General features: G+C 39.6%; 2 protein-coding genes across 4 annotated transcripts; both read right to left on the reverse strand.

The window, feature by feature from the left end:
* Window positions 1-982: 982 nt before the first annotated feature.
* On the reverse strand, window positions 983-7,566 carry fev (FEV transcription factor, ETS family member). 2 transcript variants are annotated; one of them, XM_056389935.1, is made up of 3 exons: window positions 7,485-7,566; window positions 3,945-4,016; window positions 983-2,723 (listed from the first exon to the last, which is right to left on the reverse strand). In XM_056389935.1, exon 3 carries the CDS (start codon window positions 2,662-2,664, stop codon window positions 2,182-2,184), a length of 483 nt encoding a protein of 160 aa, XP_056245910.1. In that variant the 5' UTR covers window positions 2,665-2,723; window positions 3,945-4,016; window positions 7,485-7,566; the 3' UTR covers window positions 983-2,181. The 2 variants fall into 2 exon arrangements, with proteins under 2 accessions (XP_056245910.1, XP_056245909.1); XM_056389934.1 differs by lacking the exon at window positions 7,485-7,566 and adding an exon at window positions 4,761-5,600.
* A 1,897-nt stretch (window positions 7,567-9,463) lies between these two features.
* cryba2b (crystallin, beta A2b) lies at window positions 9,464-16,912 on the reverse strand. 2 transcript variants are annotated; one of them, XM_056389932.1, is made up of 5 exons: window positions 16,838-16,912; window positions 11,755-11,942; window positions 10,657-10,798; window positions 10,184-10,326; window positions 9,464-9,829 (listed from the first exon to the last, which is right to left on the reverse strand). In XM_056389932.1, the coding sequence occupies exons 1-5, from the start codon at window positions 16,895-16,897 to the stop codon at window positions 9,682-9,684; spliced, it is 681 nt and encodes a 226-aa protein (XP_056245907.1). In that variant the 5' UTR covers window positions 16,898-16,912; the 3' UTR covers window positions 9,464-9,681. The 2 variants fall into 2 exon arrangements, with proteins under 2 accessions (XP_056245907.1, XP_056245908.1); XM_056389933.1 differs by lacking the exon at window positions 16,838-16,912 and adding an exon at window positions 12,846-12,990.
* Window positions 16,913-19,441: the final 2,529 nt, after the last annotated feature.

Raw genomic sequence — 19,441 nt, forward strand, 5'->3', positions numbered from 1 at the left:
TTAAATCTCTGTGGACCTGTTCTGTCACAAAATGAGATTCGGGGTTAATCTGCTATTTGTAGCTGCCTCTATGTTCTATATTAGACCAACTCTGTTATCACTTAGTTATGTAAGCCGTGTTCTGATGTTGGAAGAGTTATGGTGCCCCCGTGTGGCTTACAAGATTAGTGTCACAATATGGCACAGCTCTATGCTCTATCAGCTTAAGCAACAGCAAACTACTCCATAAAAAGTGCAATATAGCTTACATGATAACAGTAATGCCTCCTGAAAAAAAGTCCCCATGTGATGCACTGAATATGAAGTTGCTACTTACTACTATACTACTGTAGGATGGCTGTCATTTTTTTTGGTGAGGTGTTGCTCCAGTCAAGTGGAAGGGACAACACTTTCTTTTACAGACCTTAAGCCTAACAGACAAGTAGCCGGTAATGAATGAGAATTTAATTTTTCATTTTACTCGCTCACAATAACTGCATCCAGTTGTAAGTCATTACTTTCCTCAGCCATGCCACTGCTAAATCAATAAATATCCTTTTCTTCAACCTTAGGTCACATCTGCATGGCATCTGGATGAAATTCATCTGAAATCTGTTAAATGTGACATAGATGGTTGTCTCATTTTGGGTTTTTTTTCCTGGGTAGACAAATAGAAGAGATTCACTGAAACTCTCTGTTAGGCCAGCTACACCTTTATATCTGAGTGTCATTGTGGGTGAATGAGGTGGCTTCTACTGGGGAATCAGGATGAGCAGGGTCACATGCCAACACTCACTTCCTATCCCATCTCATAATCACTCTTTATCATTATAGTTCAAAGACTGTATCATGAATAAAAATCTAATAAAAAAATTATACATTTTGAGGAAACAAGAACCATGACAAAAACACCGTGATGGCTCTACCGTGTTAAGATGTGACACAAAAGCCCGCAGCGTTTACTGGCTCACTGGTGTTTTGAATGATGAAGCAAAAAGTCAGGTTTGATCATAACAGTCTGTTTTTTTTATTCACTTAATTTGTTTTCCATTGGTACAGTTGGTGTAGCTACAGTATGAGCATTTGTGAACGAATGCACTGTATTTCACTTCAAAAGCACTAAAAAGCAGCAATAGCCTGAGCCTGTCTGTATCCTACAGTATTTACAGAGTCAAGATTCACAGTTTCTGTTACTATTCACGTTAGAGCCTATGTCACACAAACAACAACTCTCTACCTTTGAAGTACTTTTCTTTTTATTGCAAGTGAGTGACGTTGGATTTTTCTTTTAATGAGCATTTTCATAACGGACGTGGTGATTTCTGGAGTAAAGTAACAAGGGATATATATTCAGGGGGGACTGACCTCTCAGGTGATACAGCGGTGGCGGTGATATTTAGTAAAATTGAAAATGATGTCGTCCAGCATGCGTTTGGCCATTTCAAAATACCACAAGATGGCGCCAATAGTCCACTAATAGCTGGCAATTTGCTCCCAGGGTTGGTGCAAACACATTCATCTGTATGTGACACCCAGAACTCAAGGATGAAGGCATGGGAAACAGCAAAGGATGAGCAGTGACAGTTACAAAACAGTTTATTTTTCATTATTTTTAAATAATATTCTATAATTTGATCATTTGGAAAATAGGTCTCCCACACGGAAACTGTTATTGATACGATTAAATTTCACACGTTGTGGCTGCAATTAGGAAATTCCACATTGGGGCTTTTTATGGGTTAAAATTGAACTAATATAATGATTGAGTTTGACTACTATAATTATTGAAGTACTGCGCGTAAAAGTTCAAACCACTGTGCGTAATTGGATAGGCAGCCAGCAGTGGATTGAAGGATTTGCTCGCGTAAAGACGTCTTGGCCTGTTGGTTTGAACTGGGGGAAAAAAACATTTTTTTGTCAAAGTATAAGTTTGTAGACGCCTTTCTAACACACACCTGTCGTTCTAGCATCATCTATGACTGTAGGTCTTAATTACACCTTTACAAACAGCTGTGTGCTGTCGAGCTAATTCTTGCGTGGCGTTTGAAAACGTTAATTTTTGACCAAATCAAATCAGCTTGAGGCTGGAACCGTATTTTCACCTGCAAACTAACCAAAATAGGCCTGTCTGTCCTCTCGTTCATTGCTGTATCACTCTTGGTGTTAATATTCTCCCAGTCTGTCTAAAAGACGCATTAATAGTCAGTTGTAATGGTTGTTGATGTTACTCAGGCTGTTGATGTTGTTGACACAGCTGATGTGGGACGGAGACACGGTGCCAAAGGGCCCTGGAGGCTGGAGGTTGTGGCTGTGATACAGAGCCGCTGGTGGGGAACCAGGCCAGTAGGAGAAACCCGACGGCCCCACGCCGGGAGCCACGAGGTTCAGTTTGGAAATCCCGGAGAAGGGAATCGGGGAGAAGTTACCCTGAAACTTGTAGATGGCCTGCTCCGTGGTGGACGGCTGGCACACCTGCGCCAAGCCGTGGAAATCAAACTTATATGCGTATCTCTTGCCGTGGACTTTGGTCATGATGTTTTTGTCGTAGTAGTAGCGCAGCGCTCGGCTCAGCTTATCGTAGTTCATGTTAGGTTTGCTTTTGCGCTCCCCCCAGCGCCGGGCCACCTCATCCGGGTCGATGAGCTTGAACTCGCCGTTGGTTCCCTCCCAGGCGATGCACGACATGTTGGTGCTGTCAGAGAGGAGCTCCAGCAGGAACTGCCACAGCTGAATCTGCCCACTGCCTGAGTGGAGACAAATAAAGACGCGTTCATATGAACGAATCCTTCAGTGCAAAGCAAGATACGAAAAATACAAATTTTATATGAAACCATATGATAATAATAATATTCAGTTTCTGTGGTTTGTGCAGAGCATTTTACATTTTCTACATTTCACATTTAAAATTGGCAGCAAATTGTCACTTTTCAAGACAAATTACAGACTAATCTGAAAAATACAGTTAGACATTATTTAGACTGACAGCATAGTTTTTTATGCTTTGAATTCAATTTGTACAGTTTATATTTTAAATAGCATTTACCTGTCATTTATAAAAATGATATTTTTATAAATGACATGTTAATATCATATTTTAATGCATCCTAAGCAAATACATTTTTTTCTTGGAGATCCTTTTTTTTAATTCATCTTATAGCATCAGTTCGTAGACATCATGGTATTCTTCAAATTACTAATTCATAACACGGGTTTAAAATATCATGTAGGCGCTCTTGTGTCAGTAAATGCTCGTTTTTTATTTTAAACATAGTTCGTCAAATATTTTTACACTAACTCATATTCTTATTTTGAAAACGACAACAGCTTTATTTTTCCCTTTACATCAGTCTTTGAGAGGTGCTAACACCAGCTCTGTTAACACTGTGCAATCCAATCACTGACGAGCTGTGGATGAATGACGGAGGAACTTTCTTTAATTTATTTAAATGTTTCATCATTATTATTATTATTATTTGCATTTTCCTTGATCTATGATCATAGATCTATTAATTTATTGTTTTTTTTTCTTGTCTGTCACCAGCAAACGTGCAAACAAATGTGGCTGCAAACTCTATGACTATGAATTGAGAAAATAGGATATGTTGTTTTTTGAGTTCACTCAAGTTAGAGCTGCAAGAGAAACACAATGAAAGCAGCCTTTAACACAATTTAATCCTGCTTTGATCATTTGGATTTTTCTTCAGTGTTAATATAATAAACGTTATTGATCCCTCGAATTTTTATTTTCATGTCAGTTTCGTTACTGTGGCCAAACGTTTTTCTCACATAATTAAAAATAGCACTACCTAAAAGTTTTTTATTATTAATTTTAATGATTTCATTCTTGATATTTTCAGGTACTGTGTTGGAGAACTGGAAAGCTTATTTCATATCAAAATAAGCTCATTAATATGAAATAACTGTGACCTGCGATAATGAAAGAACCACTGAGTTCATTCTCTTACCTTTTTGTACTCCTGTGTTTATTGGACCCCATGATGTTCCTTTGCTGTCTTTCAACAGGTTTTCTGTTGGATCTGAAACCAAAACAGACACATTGTTATCATCGTCATCATCCTCCTCCTCATCATCATCATCATCATCATCATCATCATCACCTGCTTGTCCACCCTGTTTATAAATTATTACAAGATGCTCTCTGTAACAGCTGCAGGCCTGCTCTCTATTTCACACCGTCTGCCAAAAAATAGAACTAATGATTGCTTTGCTGCGAGAAACAAATCCTATTGTGTCCAGAATTTTCTAGAAAACACGGTCACATCTTCTATTAAACGATGAATAATGATGACATAAAATACAAGTTAAAGATGAATTTCTTTAAACCTGTTTTCAGAGAAATAAAAAAGAATCTCTCAGTAGAGCACAGCTTTCATAAAATGTGTCAAAGTTCCTATAGAATTGACCAGAGCAAGTGAAATATTAAACATCACAAAATTTCAATAAAAGTTAAAAAAAAAAAAAAAAAAAAAAAGATTAAAATCCTGTTGTGTCCCGGTCCAGTCGCGGTCTAATGCGTGAAGCATGTCGTCTTCGCGGTCTCCTCCGCGAGGAGCCAGGAAACGCGTCCAGGAAAAAGGATTTCCGATTTCCGACAAAAGAGCAGACGGGCTTTCAGATTGAAAAGGCTGAACAATGCTCTGCCCTGGAGACGGAGCATCACCGCCTCAGGACACCGACAACCGGCAGTATTTAAAAAAAAAAAAAAAAATCATACTATAACAGGCTGTTTCTATAAGTCTTTACAGGACAAAATGACCAACCTGAGAGATACATGTTGAACATGAGGTTTCCTCCGCAGTCCTGTCTCATTGTGTTCACTTGTTCAGAAAGGGTTGGATTTCATTTCGTTGGTGGCGGAGGAAACGATTTTTATTAAACTTTATCTCATAACTGTGATCTGGAATAAATGCGGGTGGACAGATTGAAGTTTCCAGGCAACTGTCACTGGCCCCCATCTCTGAGACAATATTCAGACAGCAATTTCCCCTGGTGCATTGCTTTAATTAAAAGAGCAATTTACCTCTGTCAGCCCGCCTGGTGCCCACAATAAAAAGAGGCCGATAGAAATTCGGCCCTTATCAATCCACCATCACAGTTTAATAAAGTTTCCACGTTAAGATCTGAGTTTCTATGGTGAATTGAAGTGTTTGACATGGAAACCAGTTCAGATCCTCCTCACTTTTCCGCCTCTTTACCTCTGGGCAAACAACAAAGACCTATTTCATGTTGGGAAAAGAACATTTACCTTGAAAAGCACGCTCCAGTGCACACGAGAAAACAAGAACATTTCATCCCCTGAACCTTCTGTTTGTGGGTTTAAGGTTATATAGCCTCAATCTGGGGCTAATGAGGTTGTAACTTTAAAACCATGGCTTCTGATGCTCACTGACGTTATCATGTACACTCATATTTTTCTTCTTCTTCTTCTATTTTTTTTTTTTTTTTTTTTTTTTTAGAGGCAGATTGTGCCAAGCCAATGGGCTTTATGGCCCTGTGCTATACAGCCTGGTTTGGACTGATCACACAGTATTGTTTTCTTCCTACAGCATGTATGTAGTATACACACCTTTTAGGATCAGTATTATCATTAACACTGGTTCTATTCTGGTGATTTAAGGGAAACAGACACATTGTAAACACCAGTCTCTCCCATTCACACAGATATGCAGAACATTTCAAATTTTATTCAGGTGCAAACAATGTGGACAACGCTGGCTGATGATACAGCACAACACCGTGATTACATTTCATTTCAATGTTTATTTATGAATTAATCTATATCACATGTCATTTCAACACCAGATCTCTATCAGTATCCCTCGTGATCAATTAGGCCTATTGTTACATTTCAAAGCCTTTTATTGTGAAAACTGCAGCTACCGTTGCTGAAACACCTGCAAGTGAGTAAAGCAACAAATATAAAGTTAAAAGCGAAATTAGTGTAGTTTGTGAGTGTGTCAAAATTCCTGGATGATAAAGGCTATAGCTAAAAGGAGGAGGTGTCCTGGTGGCTTAGTGGATTAAGATGTGCGCCATCTGACCATAATATTCCCGGTTTGATTCCAGGACTTTTGCTGTCACACTTCTGTCTCTCCTTATACACGTTCATTGAAAGCTGTTCAATCAATATATAAAAAAAAAGGCCAATTAAATAATTTCAAAAAGACCTATACAAGCATCGGCATCGTGTTTCTCCAGCTGTAAAATGCATCGTAGGTGTCATGACGTAAAGAGACACAGCTCTACAATCCATGGAAAAAAAAAAAAAACACATGGCGTTTGCAGCCCTGCGATATGAAAGCTAAACACAGTTCACTTTCAAATCTTTCCCTGGGGAAAAGTGAAAACAATCACACGAAAAGGTGGGGATAAAATCACAAACACTAATTTAAAATAATTCTGAACTACAAATGTTGATGTCTTGAAATGGAATTATAACATTACATTACACAGCAGAAAATCTCAAAGTCTGACATCTACCATTAAATTCAAATCAGACTTGCAGCGTCAGTATTGACTGAACTGAAAGTGAATGTTCTGCTCATCATTCATCATCAGTGTAGGTGTTTCCTCTGTGTCACCTGACTGAGCTCAAACATGCACACCCACTGAAGAAACAATGCAGCACAGGTGACCTAGCTCAGGGTAATATATATTTACATGTCAGGTTATTTTGTTTATTTTACTAAACGGTCAGTTATAGAAAGTAAAGTTAGAACATATAATTCCCACTTCACATAATCAGATTTTGTAAAAGCAGATTGCACCAACAATATGACAAAAGACAAAATCTTGCATAATTGGTAAATACAGATTTCACCAGAAAACAGTATATTTCCCATGCATGTCCCTTCCTCCTGGACTAAAAGCTGGATTTTCACATGGCACCACTTCCTCAGAACTGGACTTGTAGGTGTGTCTCTGGCGTCCCAGACTTGCTTTAGCTGCCTGTGTCCAAGTACAAGTCGCAGGCAACTTAAAACAAGCCTCGAAAGCTAGACTGTATCCACTAATGGAGAGGCAGCTAAATCTGGATTTAAAAGTGGGTAACCTCCAGTCAGTGATCAGCATGAGGCCAGAGACCCAGCAACCGAAAGAAACAGGAAATACATGTTTTCAGAAAAGCAAGGATTTGTTTAATTTCCATAAAAAAACTTTATTATCACTTCAACTTACTAACCTAGGCTATAGGTCACCTTTGCCACCTGGCAGCATGTTAGTCTTGCATATATCCATAAACTTAAACCATCATTATGCAGGTGCTCCACTTAGTTATTAACTAGTTAGTAAATTTAAGATAGACTTTGATAGATGTAAACATTCAAGCCAAATTATGTCATTTCATATAACACATTTCTCTATTTTAAAAATCTACTGTAATTCTTATCAATAAAAATAAATAGAGTAATCAGTCCTAACAACCTTATTTAAAAAAAAAAAAAAAGAATCATTGTAAAATGCCTATGTAAAAGTCTCAAACCTACCTCGAAGACCTGACCTGTGTAGCCGAAGTAACCCAGCTTGCAACTTACTACACCACTCAAGTGTCACTCCTCTGCTCCCTCCCGAGTGCAGCCTCTTTAATCAGTCTGCAGAGGAATGTATATTTGAGAAAGGTGTGTGTGCATAGTTACACATTTATTAAAAGATCCTGTTTTTTTGGGTGTGGGACTGTGAGCCATTGCAGGCTTGTGGGTGTGTAACACGGAATCCTACGTCCTGGACCAACAGGAGGAGTGTTTGTGGAGGTAAACACACTCCAGGATCCCGGCGTGCGGCTAAAAGATAAACATGATGGTATCACATTGGAATAAACAAACAAATGCTAAGCTACTAGACATTTCATACGAAGAATTGTTGTTATGTGCCAGGTTTTTTAATTTGTAAATCAGAGTTTTTGTCATTTCTGGTATATATATATATATATATATATATATATATATATATATATATCCGGGCGTCTCTCTGATGCTGGGTAGTTGCAGCTGAAATCTCCACACCTGACTATTCTGCTTCTCTGTATTACCTCTACATCTCCACCTGAGTGATTTGCAAACATATTATAAGGGAAACATAGAACAGTTTGGCTTTCATCTAGGTTCAACTAATGAATGCACTGCACAATATTATAGACATGAACTCTATCACTGAGTCTTTGTCCAATAAAACCACATTTGGTGAGTTTGATTGTTTTTTGTTTTTCTTTTAGATTAACTAAAGGATCAAGTGTTTGTTTTTGGTTTAAAAATTCTTGTATGTTTTTCATTCAATAATAAAAATGTAAAAGCCCATTGAATTATCTGAGAAATGTATAGTTACAAAGGTAAAACCACACCTGTTTTCAGTAACTCATGGAAAGTTGGTATCTTGGAAAGGTTTTTCACAGAACAGTAGGAGAAGTTAGTAGTCTAGTTGTAATACAGCATTTACAGTGTAAGGCTTGGGGACATGAATTGTTCAGGTCGATGGTTGTGTTGTGCATCTTCTAAACCGTTTTGTGAATTTGTATTTGAGGTAATATGCCTCTACAGTGGGTCATCTTACAGGCCACTTATTCAAACAGGGTTCAGGACCTTGGACAGAGCATATAGCCCTACTTTACATCAGTAACTGAAACATTACACAGATGACATTTTGTTTCTGAGATCCTCCCTCTTCTCTTTCAAAGTGCTGTAAGAATAATGAAACAGGTTAAATAAGGTCGGCTGCATGTGTGCTGACACCATGGAGCAGCTGGAGTGCCTGCATCATTGTCAGCCCATTGAGGTATTTACAGTCAAGTTAAGCTACCTCTGTGCCTGGCTTTGTTTTGGTTGTTAAGGCTACACACACAACATTTGATACATCAGAGAGACAAACCAAGCAAGAGCCAGAGAACATCAATCTGAATGGATTCTGTTTTTAAAAGATGATTTATTTTACTCAGATTTAAGTCAATAATATAAATCGCACGGTATCAGACTTGTCAACTGCCGCAGGTTATCTGGTGCTGTTCATACAGATTCACTTTATTGGCCATTTAGGGCGAAGTTTGCCTGGAACAACTGAAGAACAAATAATAGAAACGCATGTGATCTTGTGCTCTTGTTTATTGGAAATAGGAATACAGTCTGACAAGAACAATATTACACATGCTAAAGCCTAACAGCATCAAATCTTTCCATGTATGTTCACTGGTGTGCTTAATATTTACTTTAAATGAATACAGAGCGAAACCTCTTTCTGATTTGTGGAGCTAAAAGAGAATATGGGCTCTGACTTTGCAGTGCTTTGTCTGTGATATGACCTACCATCATAACCAAAGCCTTTTGACAGTTTGACAGTTCTGATTGATTGTTCAGTATAGCCAATAATTGCAGCCAGTTTCTCTGACCTTTCGATTTTTTATTTATTTAATTGGGTTGATAAACTTTATTATTTAAAAAAAAAGAAAAAAGAAAAAGGAATACCAACAAACAGCCTCTAGTTTTGAAGAAAAGCCTTTATTTCCTATTTCAAGAACATGCTTTAGCATGGTAGTAGAAGTAGGTAGTTAGATATCCATACATGCAGAGCCACAGAGTGATAGAAAGGGGTTTGTCCATCTAGTGTTCTGTGACAGCGGTCTTTCCGGGGTTCAAGATGAGGAAGGGGTTCGGGGAGAGTTTTTTTTTTCAGGGTTGGGTCAGGCAGAGTGAAGGCTTAGTGCTGGATCCTACGGATGGACTGCACCTGGTTGGTGTGAGCCTGGGTGCTGTACTCATTGTAGTTTCTGTACTCGCCTTGGTGTCTGTCTCTCTCCAGGATGTACTGGTAGCCACGGTAACCAGGGAACTGGTAGGCCACCCAGCTGCAGGGAGAGAGAGAGCAGGTGAGTCATTACAACAGTCAGACAGTAAATAATCAGTGTGTTGGTGAAGGTTTAGCCTGTCCAGACTATATAAATTTATTGATTTTTTTTTATGTGTGTATATATATATATATATATATATATATATATATATAGTATATATCTATTATCCTCTCCATATTACACCCAGTCAGGATAGATGGACCTGTTCTAACATGACTAAAATAATTCATGTATTTTGACAATACTAAACTGAAGCCTGGAGACGAAACTGGAGGCAGCAAACGGGGGTAATATAACAGGAGACAGAGATAGAGACCAATAAACAAGGAGGTACGTGGGTGTGTAACTTACGCTCCTGAGTTGACTTTGATAGAAGGCACCTCCTTGCTGCACCAGCCCATGGCCTGTAGGGAGGGGTAGTCATCGCACATCTCAAACTTACGGCCCTGGAAGTCCTCACACTCGTACAGGGTCACCTTGCTGTCACTGTGGTTCTGCAGAGAAAGAGACAGAGACAGAGCAAAGCTGTGATGAGGCTGCAACATTGGGCCAAAGTGTTGGTGTGGTAACTGTTATAAATATTTAGATGTAATTAGATGGAGGATGTGGGAGATCTGGGTCATAGCAAAAGCCACAGTTTAATGTGGTAAATCATGCTGGCCTAAAGTAATGTTTGGGTTCAAAGAGTGCGGCTGGTTTTCAAGAGGGTTGGGTGATGTATCTTGTGAGGAAGGGTGGGGCAGGGGTGTATGGCAGCTGACAGAGGCTGACTAGTAAAAAAAAAAAAAGAAAAAAAGGATGAACTGGAAGATGAGGCAACTTACGGCGCACTTGATGGGTCTGAAGGACAGCATGTGCTCGGTTCTGTAGCTGCTGTTTCCACTCCAGGCCTCGTAGCGAGGGTAGTCTCCCTTCTCCAGGATAAACTGCTGTCCCTGGAACTCTGGGTACTCATAACCCACCCAACTGGAGAACAGAGACAAGGATAGAAATGTTGAGGACAAGTGTGCAAAGAGGAAGTAAAAATAGAGATAAAATAATCAAGAAAAGAAAAAATAAATTAGAACTAAAACAGTAGATGAGCTCAGATACCTCAAAAACCTATAATGACCCATTAAATACAAAGTAGTTTCAGTGCAGCAACCATACTGAAATTGACATTTTTGTTAAACAATAGAGCCCAACGCCCACAGAATGGCCTCGAGTGAAATCAGCATGCAGCTTCTTTTGTCACTGGGAGCACAAAGCAAACATTAGATACTGCTGCTCTGCCTCCACTGCTACTGGTGCCTCTGCTGCTGCTGCTGCTGCTGCTGCTGCACCCAGGGCTTTTTATCTGATCGTCAGTCAGTCAGACACTCTGGCTCTCAGCCAGCAGCTGCACACAGCCAACTCATATCACAACAGGGTCACACTTGGATGCGTGCACATACACACGCAAACGACACATGCCAACTGGCAACGTAATAATGCCGTAGGCTGTATTTTATGGTTTTTGTTGTCTTGCTTTTTCTACTTGTTGATTAGAGTTGGTGTTTCAGTCGTGTGTCGCTTTAATCAGACTTTTTCAAGCAGATAAAATAAGATAAATGATGCGATTTTATTAGATGTTGTATGGCTCTTAGTTAACCACTGTGTTTTTAAGCAATAATGTGTATTTGATAAAATATATGAAGACCAACATACTGTAAAAATCTAACTCACCCTCAATATTACTCTAATACTATTCATGCAGTAAGGGCATTCTTCTGAATTCTAACCAGATTCTACCAGATTGTCTGAAATCTGTCCTCATCATAAACTTCAATATGTGCAAACACGGTAAAATGAATCTCGTACAGAAGTGGCAACAGGAATAGGAGAAATTTTCTGATCATGATCCACACAGACAAGCAGAAAAGTCACCAACAATGTCGACTTACGGTCCGTTCTCAACCTTGATAGAGCGGATCTTGTTGAAGCCCCTCTCCATGATGTTCTGGCACTCCAGCATGAACTCACAGCGCTTTCCCTGGAAGTTCTCCTCCTCCCAGACTGTGATCTTGAACTGGCCCATCTGCTCCATCTGTTGAGTGTTCATGGTTGCTGCTTCTCCCTTTGGGGTTACTCTCTGAAGAAGGAAGAGGGTTTTAGAAAAAAAAAAGTTTGATGTTAGATGGATGGAAATGGACAATCTCTGCATATCCAGAGTAGATGTAGAAGGCAACAATACTAAGTGAAATATTTTAACAAATATTTTGAGGGTCACCTCATCCTAATCAGACTTCTAACAAGCTGATGAAGCATTTATCCAAATGATCTTACAGCTACGACCTTTGCATTTTAGTTTAGATGTGCTATTATTGTACTGTAACATTTTACTCTGGAAAGAAATTTCTGTTAAGTTCTCCCTCCAAAGGTGTCACTAGAGGTGAAAAAGTCCACTCATTCATCCCTTTTCCATCTCTCCACAGTACAGATTTGTCTCTGTTTCAGTGGAAGAGATTCTATTCTAAGAGCAACCTGTAACTCAATTGTAGCAGTTCTGCAGAAAGCAAATGCCACAACACCAAACCATACACAGTATCTGTAAGCGACAGCGACAACTTAAAAGCATAATGCTAAACTGGAGTCTCTTACTTTCAGAATTTTTCATTTCTAACGAGACATTGTAACTATCCTTCACCCAATATCTTTGATCTTTTTTTTTTTTTTTTTTTTTTTTATGTTTGTATGATGTTTTCAGGCCAAACACAAGCGCACCAGTAAGGCATCATCTTGCCAGCTTTCCCTGTAAAAATTGGCTGCTGAGGTACAAACCAATTTACCCTAAAAGCAAAAGTATGAGGCGGCTTCCATGTTTTTACTCTTAGCAAATCCAGCCTCATTTAAATTGCAGCCATAGCAGTCTATCTATCAAATGCAGAGTTTTGAGCAGCATCCTGGTGGCTGTCAGGCTCCACCCCAGTACACAGAGCTGACCCCTGATTGCAGTCTCTTAGCTGAGCCTGAGCTAGTGTGTTGATATACTTACAGACAGTACTGAGGTGGGACAGATCCAGTATAATCAATGTCGGGGAAGGGACCCTCGCCTGTGCTTTTATAGGGCCAGGCCCCCTGGACCAAAGCCACTCCATTTGCCCAGCAGCCTTGCACACTCAGCAGCTGAACGGGCCGGCTGAAAGGGGAGCATTAGCCTCGCGCTTTGTGGAGGCTCCAGAGCACTATTGTCCTCAGAGCCCAAACTGACTTAGTCATCAATATGGCACCCATGCTCTGTGGCAACCTGACCCAGGACTATACAATGGTAACGCACTGACACAACAGTTTGATTGGTGTGGCAGGATAATAGACACATTCTGGGAGCTGATCCCCTCTCTCTCACTCTGGTGTAGGTAAACTGGATCCTAAACTGGAGGTGGGAAAAGGGCCCAAGGCTTCCCACACAGTCAGTATTAGGACATGTCATCTAGATGGCATCCTTATAGCTTTCTTTTCCGAAGGTTGATCTGGAAAGAGTCAGTGGGATGAAGTGCTATAGTAAAAAGCCACAGTGGTAGTAGCACTTTCTGAACAGGATCAATTTGGAAACCTGGTTCTTGCATCTCTGGCTTTCATTCATATAGTTCTGGTTATAGAATTGAACTTCATCCCCGAAATAATCGATATACTACACAATGTCACAGGACTCAAATATGCTGGTGGGAGTATTATATGCTCCAGAGAAAAGTGTCGTAGCTTGGTAACCCATCAGTTCTCATATTGGAAATATGAAAATATAAAAAAGAAAAGTATTTTATTGTAAGAAGCAAATATTAAGAGGCTTTCAGTAATAATAATCATGAGATTTGTAAGGAGTGAATAACAGAGTTGCTTGGAGTACATTCTTAATGTACGTATGTTATATAACACATCACAGAAACTGTATCAATTCTTAGGGAGGAAGGATGTTTCAGTCATTCCTGCTTAATTCCAATTTGCTATTTCCAATGTGATATTTTGATCATATAAATTATCGATATATTATGTTTCTCAACCAATGGGTTTACGGGTAGTTACAGCCTTTGAAGCTTCACACAACACAGATAATATGTATGTTGCACAGTGTTGGTCACTAAATGAATAGTCCTGTAATTATGGGAGCCACACCAGGCTCCAGCATTGTGTTTTGAATAGTTTTACTGTCAGCAAACAAGGACTGTAAAAGAGCACACTGACATGTTTTATATCATGAATGAAGCCCCACTCACAGTCATGTATAATGTTGTTCTTCTTTGTGCTTATGCACTTTCTGTTAATGTTATTGTTTATTTGTCTTTGTGATGAAATATTTTAATTTCTATAACAAAAAAAATTCTCACTCAATTACACAACATATGATGTTAATTCAGCACTGACAAAATATTATGCCTCCATTGCTAACTGGACACTATTGAATTCTTAATGATTTAAAAATGAGACTTTCCATGTCAGAGTTGTTGTATCTTGACTCTGTTATATCTGCCTGTTCTTTCTATTATTTCATCGTGCCCGTTTTGTGATTCTTCAGTGCATCAGTGTTTCAATAATATCCGTAGCGTTGTGTCAGGCAGGAAATCGCTGTATTTTAGTGACATATTTTCCTTCATCATTGGTGACATCTAGTGGCGGAGATATTTCTTACACTCAGGGTGGTAGAGGCTCGTAAAACAGGCTCTTTAACATTCAGTCATCAGCCTGTGGCTCTGACTTGAAGCACAGCAGCGACAGAATTTGGATGAGGCACCTACTGCCAGACATAGTAACAATTACATTATATTGAATGGAAATTATTTTTGTCAGTAATGTGTGCTGGTTTGGTTCTGTGTGTATGTATGAGATGTGTGTGTGGGAGGTGGGATGTGGGGTGTGGGGGTTCCACCTGAGGGTATGTGTGAGCTCTTTACTTTCATGAACAGCTTCCTCATTGTCCTCTGTTAACCCATTCATTGTCTCTCTCTTTACGTGTGTGTGTGTGTGTGTGTGTGTGTGTGTGTGTGTGTGTGTGTGTGTGTGTGTCACTGTGCTTACCCCCAGAGCAGGTGATGGGCAGGTGAAACAACAGGCTTATATAGACACAGATGTTGTGTTTGGTTGTGTGCGTGTAAGTGTGTGTACATGTTCTTCCACATGTGTGTGTGTGTGTGTGTGTGTGTGGGTGGGTTGGTGGTTGGCTGCATAAAGAAGGACTTCCATCTGCTTTCTGCAGGTCTGGTAAGAAGCTGTAGATCCTTACCATGTACACACACACACACACACACACACACACACACACACACACACACACACACACACACACACACACACATACTGCAGAGCTTATTTCACTGTTAAATACAGGGATTTGCATGGGCCAGGGATAGTGTAGTCCAGTACAAAGCTAGTACAGTTCTACTTTGAATCCCTATCTGACTGTATTAAAAAAAACCATTCATTTCCTCCGACTGGTCATATGACACATCTGCTTTTTCTCCATCTTCAAATATAGAACAAACTGTGTGGCTATCAAGTCCTACTGTTAGCCCTCAGCACTGGAGGCAACAGCAACATAACTTCATCACTTCTACTCAGGCATCAGAAGCCAGTAGTCATTAGTTTGGCTAATGATCAATGAGCTGCAGCAGCTAATTTTGACACTTTTATGCCCTTTAGATTCTATTTTTCACAGTTAGAGACACAAACCATCTTCTAATATTACATCTGAGATTAATCCATAATGGTGGACTATCTTTACCGCCACAAAATGGACAACTTGATAACCCTCCAGGATGACAAAGAAAGTGTAAAACTCAAGTGTCGGTGAAAGTTAAACATGTAAATATTGTACTGTCTCTGTGTGTTTGTTTGTGTGTGTGGAAGATCAGCTAACGCGAGGATAGAGTTTGCCAAAGTTAAAGTTCAAGTTAGAGGAAATTTTTATCTTCATCTCTTATCATAGATCAGATTTTCAACTCATGATCCACCTTGATTCATCTTTCACCTTTTCCTGCTCCCAGATCGGTTTATGTTTGGAGCAGGACAAACATTTGCTTCTACGTTTCACTCAGGCAGTTAAATGCAAAATATTAGGGATGGTGACGGCCTAATGGTTCTGACAGCAATATACTGGGAGGCATTACCTGATTACGGTGCTGTGTGGTCATGTAATGGTCACGGATCATTAGATCATTTCACAGTACCAGGCGCACCGTACTGTTCCATTAAGATTTCACAGTTTTAAGTGAGTTTGGTCCTGGAGAAGTTCTGGTGTGCTCGTCTTCATCCTTCAAGTTTTTGCATCCTGTTCCACCATTTAATAATTTCCACACATAGTGGTGAATGTTTTCGTTTTTTTCTTTTTTTTTTTTTTTTACTCTCTCAATTTATTATGAAAAAAGCTTTTGTTGTCTATCTATGTGATCCCTTTGAAAATATAGCTTCATATTTGAACAAACATTTGGATATAATCATAATGAAATGCAGTGTGCTTATTCCCTCGTAGGATGACATCCATATTTTTAAAAAGCAATGCACACACACACACACACACACACACGAGGTCTGCTTTCAGATTTGTTGTGTTTGGATGCCACTGGGTGCATTAATGATATGAAAGAGTTCATTTAATATGCAGAAAATTTATAAAAGATAAATAGAACCCTCATCTTTACTTCTTAATGCAAATAAATGATGGAATATGTAGGAATAATATACGTTAATATTTTGTATTTGTATAAATAGCTTGTGGTGCAGGAGGTGTGTTAACACTGTTGAGCGAGATCTTGTTTTTTCTGGGTCAGTGTGAGTCGGAACTATTTGAATAGTCAGTGAATCCACCTGCATACACACTCACACAAACGTGTTTGCATGCAAGCACACACACACACACACACACACACACACACAGACACACACACACACACACACACACACACGCCTCTGACTGTTTGTATATGTGCATGCTAACATACATACACACTGACACACAGATTGCACTGAATAAATGATCTCCTTCAGGTGGAAGGTTACCATAGTGACTAATCCAGGTAAGGATGATGCGAGCGGGACATCTGCTCGTACCACCTCCATTTGTCCTCTCTGATCTCTGCGCTGACACACAAGCAGCTGGATTTACCTTCAGGAAACAAAGCGAAAGAAAATGTAGATTATGATATTTTCTGCATGAAGTACCCATGAATTGGGATGACAGGCAAACACACACACACACAGACACACACACACACACACACACACACTCAAACCCTGCAGTTACCTTTTCCGCGATCTTAAATGTTATCATCACCCTTCACTCTACCATCAGAGAGTCAGACAAAGGCACAGAGTAGCCAACCAGGGGTGGGAGCAGGCCTCGGGCATTTGCATGACTCTTCATTATCAGTAACTGTCAGAGGAAACAGCACACAGCCCACAGGCAGCACAGACACACACACACACACACACACACACACACACCCTCTGGGAAACACTTGCTCCACCATTTACAGCAAACAGTTTGGCAGGCACCACAAATGTAATCATGTCTCTGTTGTACAGCTACAAGCAGTGGTTATAATGATACTGATACAGTATGGCCCTGCAGAGTTCATAGGGTCACAGCTGGGGGGGGGGGGTCTTGAAACAGGAGAAGGCAAGTGTTGGGGTTTCCAAAGAGCAACAGAGGAAGGATTGCTCCAGTACATAAAGAGTTGCAGCAGAATTATAATATGCTGAAACAGAATGACAAGATTAAGTAAACAGTATATTATATAAAGAGTTTCAGTGCTCTGGTGCATAACGTGCTAAAAATATCACTTCTTCTTCAAAATCCACAGCTTACTATTCTATATATTAATGCTATTTGTGTGTATGCACATATAGCTGACTAATGTTTCAAACAGGGAAGAAAATGACTTATGTTTGCAATGGCGAGCTGGTTTCCAGGTCAGTCAATATAAAACAAATCTATAAAGGTATATTATGGATAACTGTTTGACAAGTTCAACATGTTTCTGTCCCATCTAGACTACAGTGCTCTCTCCTGCAGCGTGTTGTCAGGTATTAGAGAGTAACAATACAATAAACTGCTTAGTTTCTGCGGTGTAAGACTGGATTCATCGTGTACAGAAAAAGGACTGACTCACCATTGTAAACACTGCTATACACTAGTGTTCCTGCAGTTTTGACAAAGATGCTTGTCTCATGTCGCTTACAAAAGTGTTGACTGACATTACCACATAGCCTGTCATTCAATTCAATAAAAATATTTCCCACGCGCTCCACAGTGTTTCAATTATGATTCAATGGTTCAAACAGTTTGCCGCACTGGAACCGAACTTCCTGACATGACACCATTCAGACTCTTTCACTGATACAGAAAAAAAAAGCAGGTGGCTAAGCCTCCACATTCAATCCTAAACAAATTACTTGTGAGCTAATGCTGCTCCTGGAGCGGGTAGGAAGGGTGCAGCAGCAGCAGGACCAGTTGGGACAGTCGGTTTAAATCGGGGCAAGGTAACCAGGATACTGAGGAGTGTGAGTTTTCCCTTCCTCTGGCTTTAAACAAATATTGACTAGAGCTTCAAGCAGCAGCAAATAGGCTCTGCAGGTAAATAATGACATGTAGGACTGACTTTGTCATAATGTCTGTTGTAAGATGATGATACCTAAAGGAGATGAGCTCACTGGAGGAGGTGGACATGCTATACTGTGGGACAGCATAATCAGTATTTAAATTCTAGATCCAAATGCCACAGAGGGGCCGCTCAAAATTACTTTTGATTGTAAAACGGGGGTTGATTCTCAGCCAAACCGATGGTAAAACCAGTCATTTTTCAAGTAAGGAAAATTGAGAACGGTTGTGTTTTACTCTTATGTCACTGCTGGTGTATATGTAGATCAAATACAAGGCAACATTTCAACTTTTAAGGACTTTAAAGGAAGGGAGTTTGAACCTATAGTCTTTGCTGAAGGTTTCAGTTTTTCATTTCAATCGATTAAACAGACAGGAAAACGATACATGATGGTTAAAATATATGATGGATTTACTGTGTTTTGGCACTTTGTTTGCTGTGCTGGTCTTCATTGTCATGTTTCCACCAGATTATAAGGGAGCAGCTTCAGCTTTGTTTTTGGATGAATTAGTTTGAAATGAAGATATTCAAAAGGGGTAGTTTTTTAGTAAGGGAGTGTAGTATGCTTGCACTGTATTCATCAATTTATTGTGACCTGGATTTTTTTTAAAAACAAAACAAACGGTGTACATTTAAATTAGACACTAAAACACTGCGTTGCATCTATTATTTTTAACATAAGAATCAATCACAAAAAAAAAAAAGTGTTTAAAGTGGTAAAAGTGCAATGGCCAAACACATCATAGCACCCAAATGACAGATGGCCCATATCAGATGTCTGCTTTGTGTGGTTAATGTTTAGTTAATGATTAACATAACCTCCCATTAAGTCCATCTCCCTGCTCCCTGGTGCTCGCCTGCAGCCTCAGTTCGTGACGTAGGAGATGGACAGTAATGAATAGGCCCCCAGTGGAAAATACACGCTGTCATCATGAATGTGTCAACGGGATAATGATTATCAAAAAAAGCTCCACAGGGAGACACAGAGATTATCGTCCCTATC

The sequence above is a fragment of the Seriola aureovittata genome, chromosome 11, assembly GCF_021018895.1.
Source record: "Seriola aureovittata isolate HTS-2021-v1 ecotype China chromosome 11, ASM2101889v1, whole genome shotgun sequence".
In the NCBI taxonomy this organism is placed as follows: Eukaryota; Metazoa; Chordata; class Actinopteri; order Carangiformes; family Carangidae; genus Seriola; species Seriola aureovittata.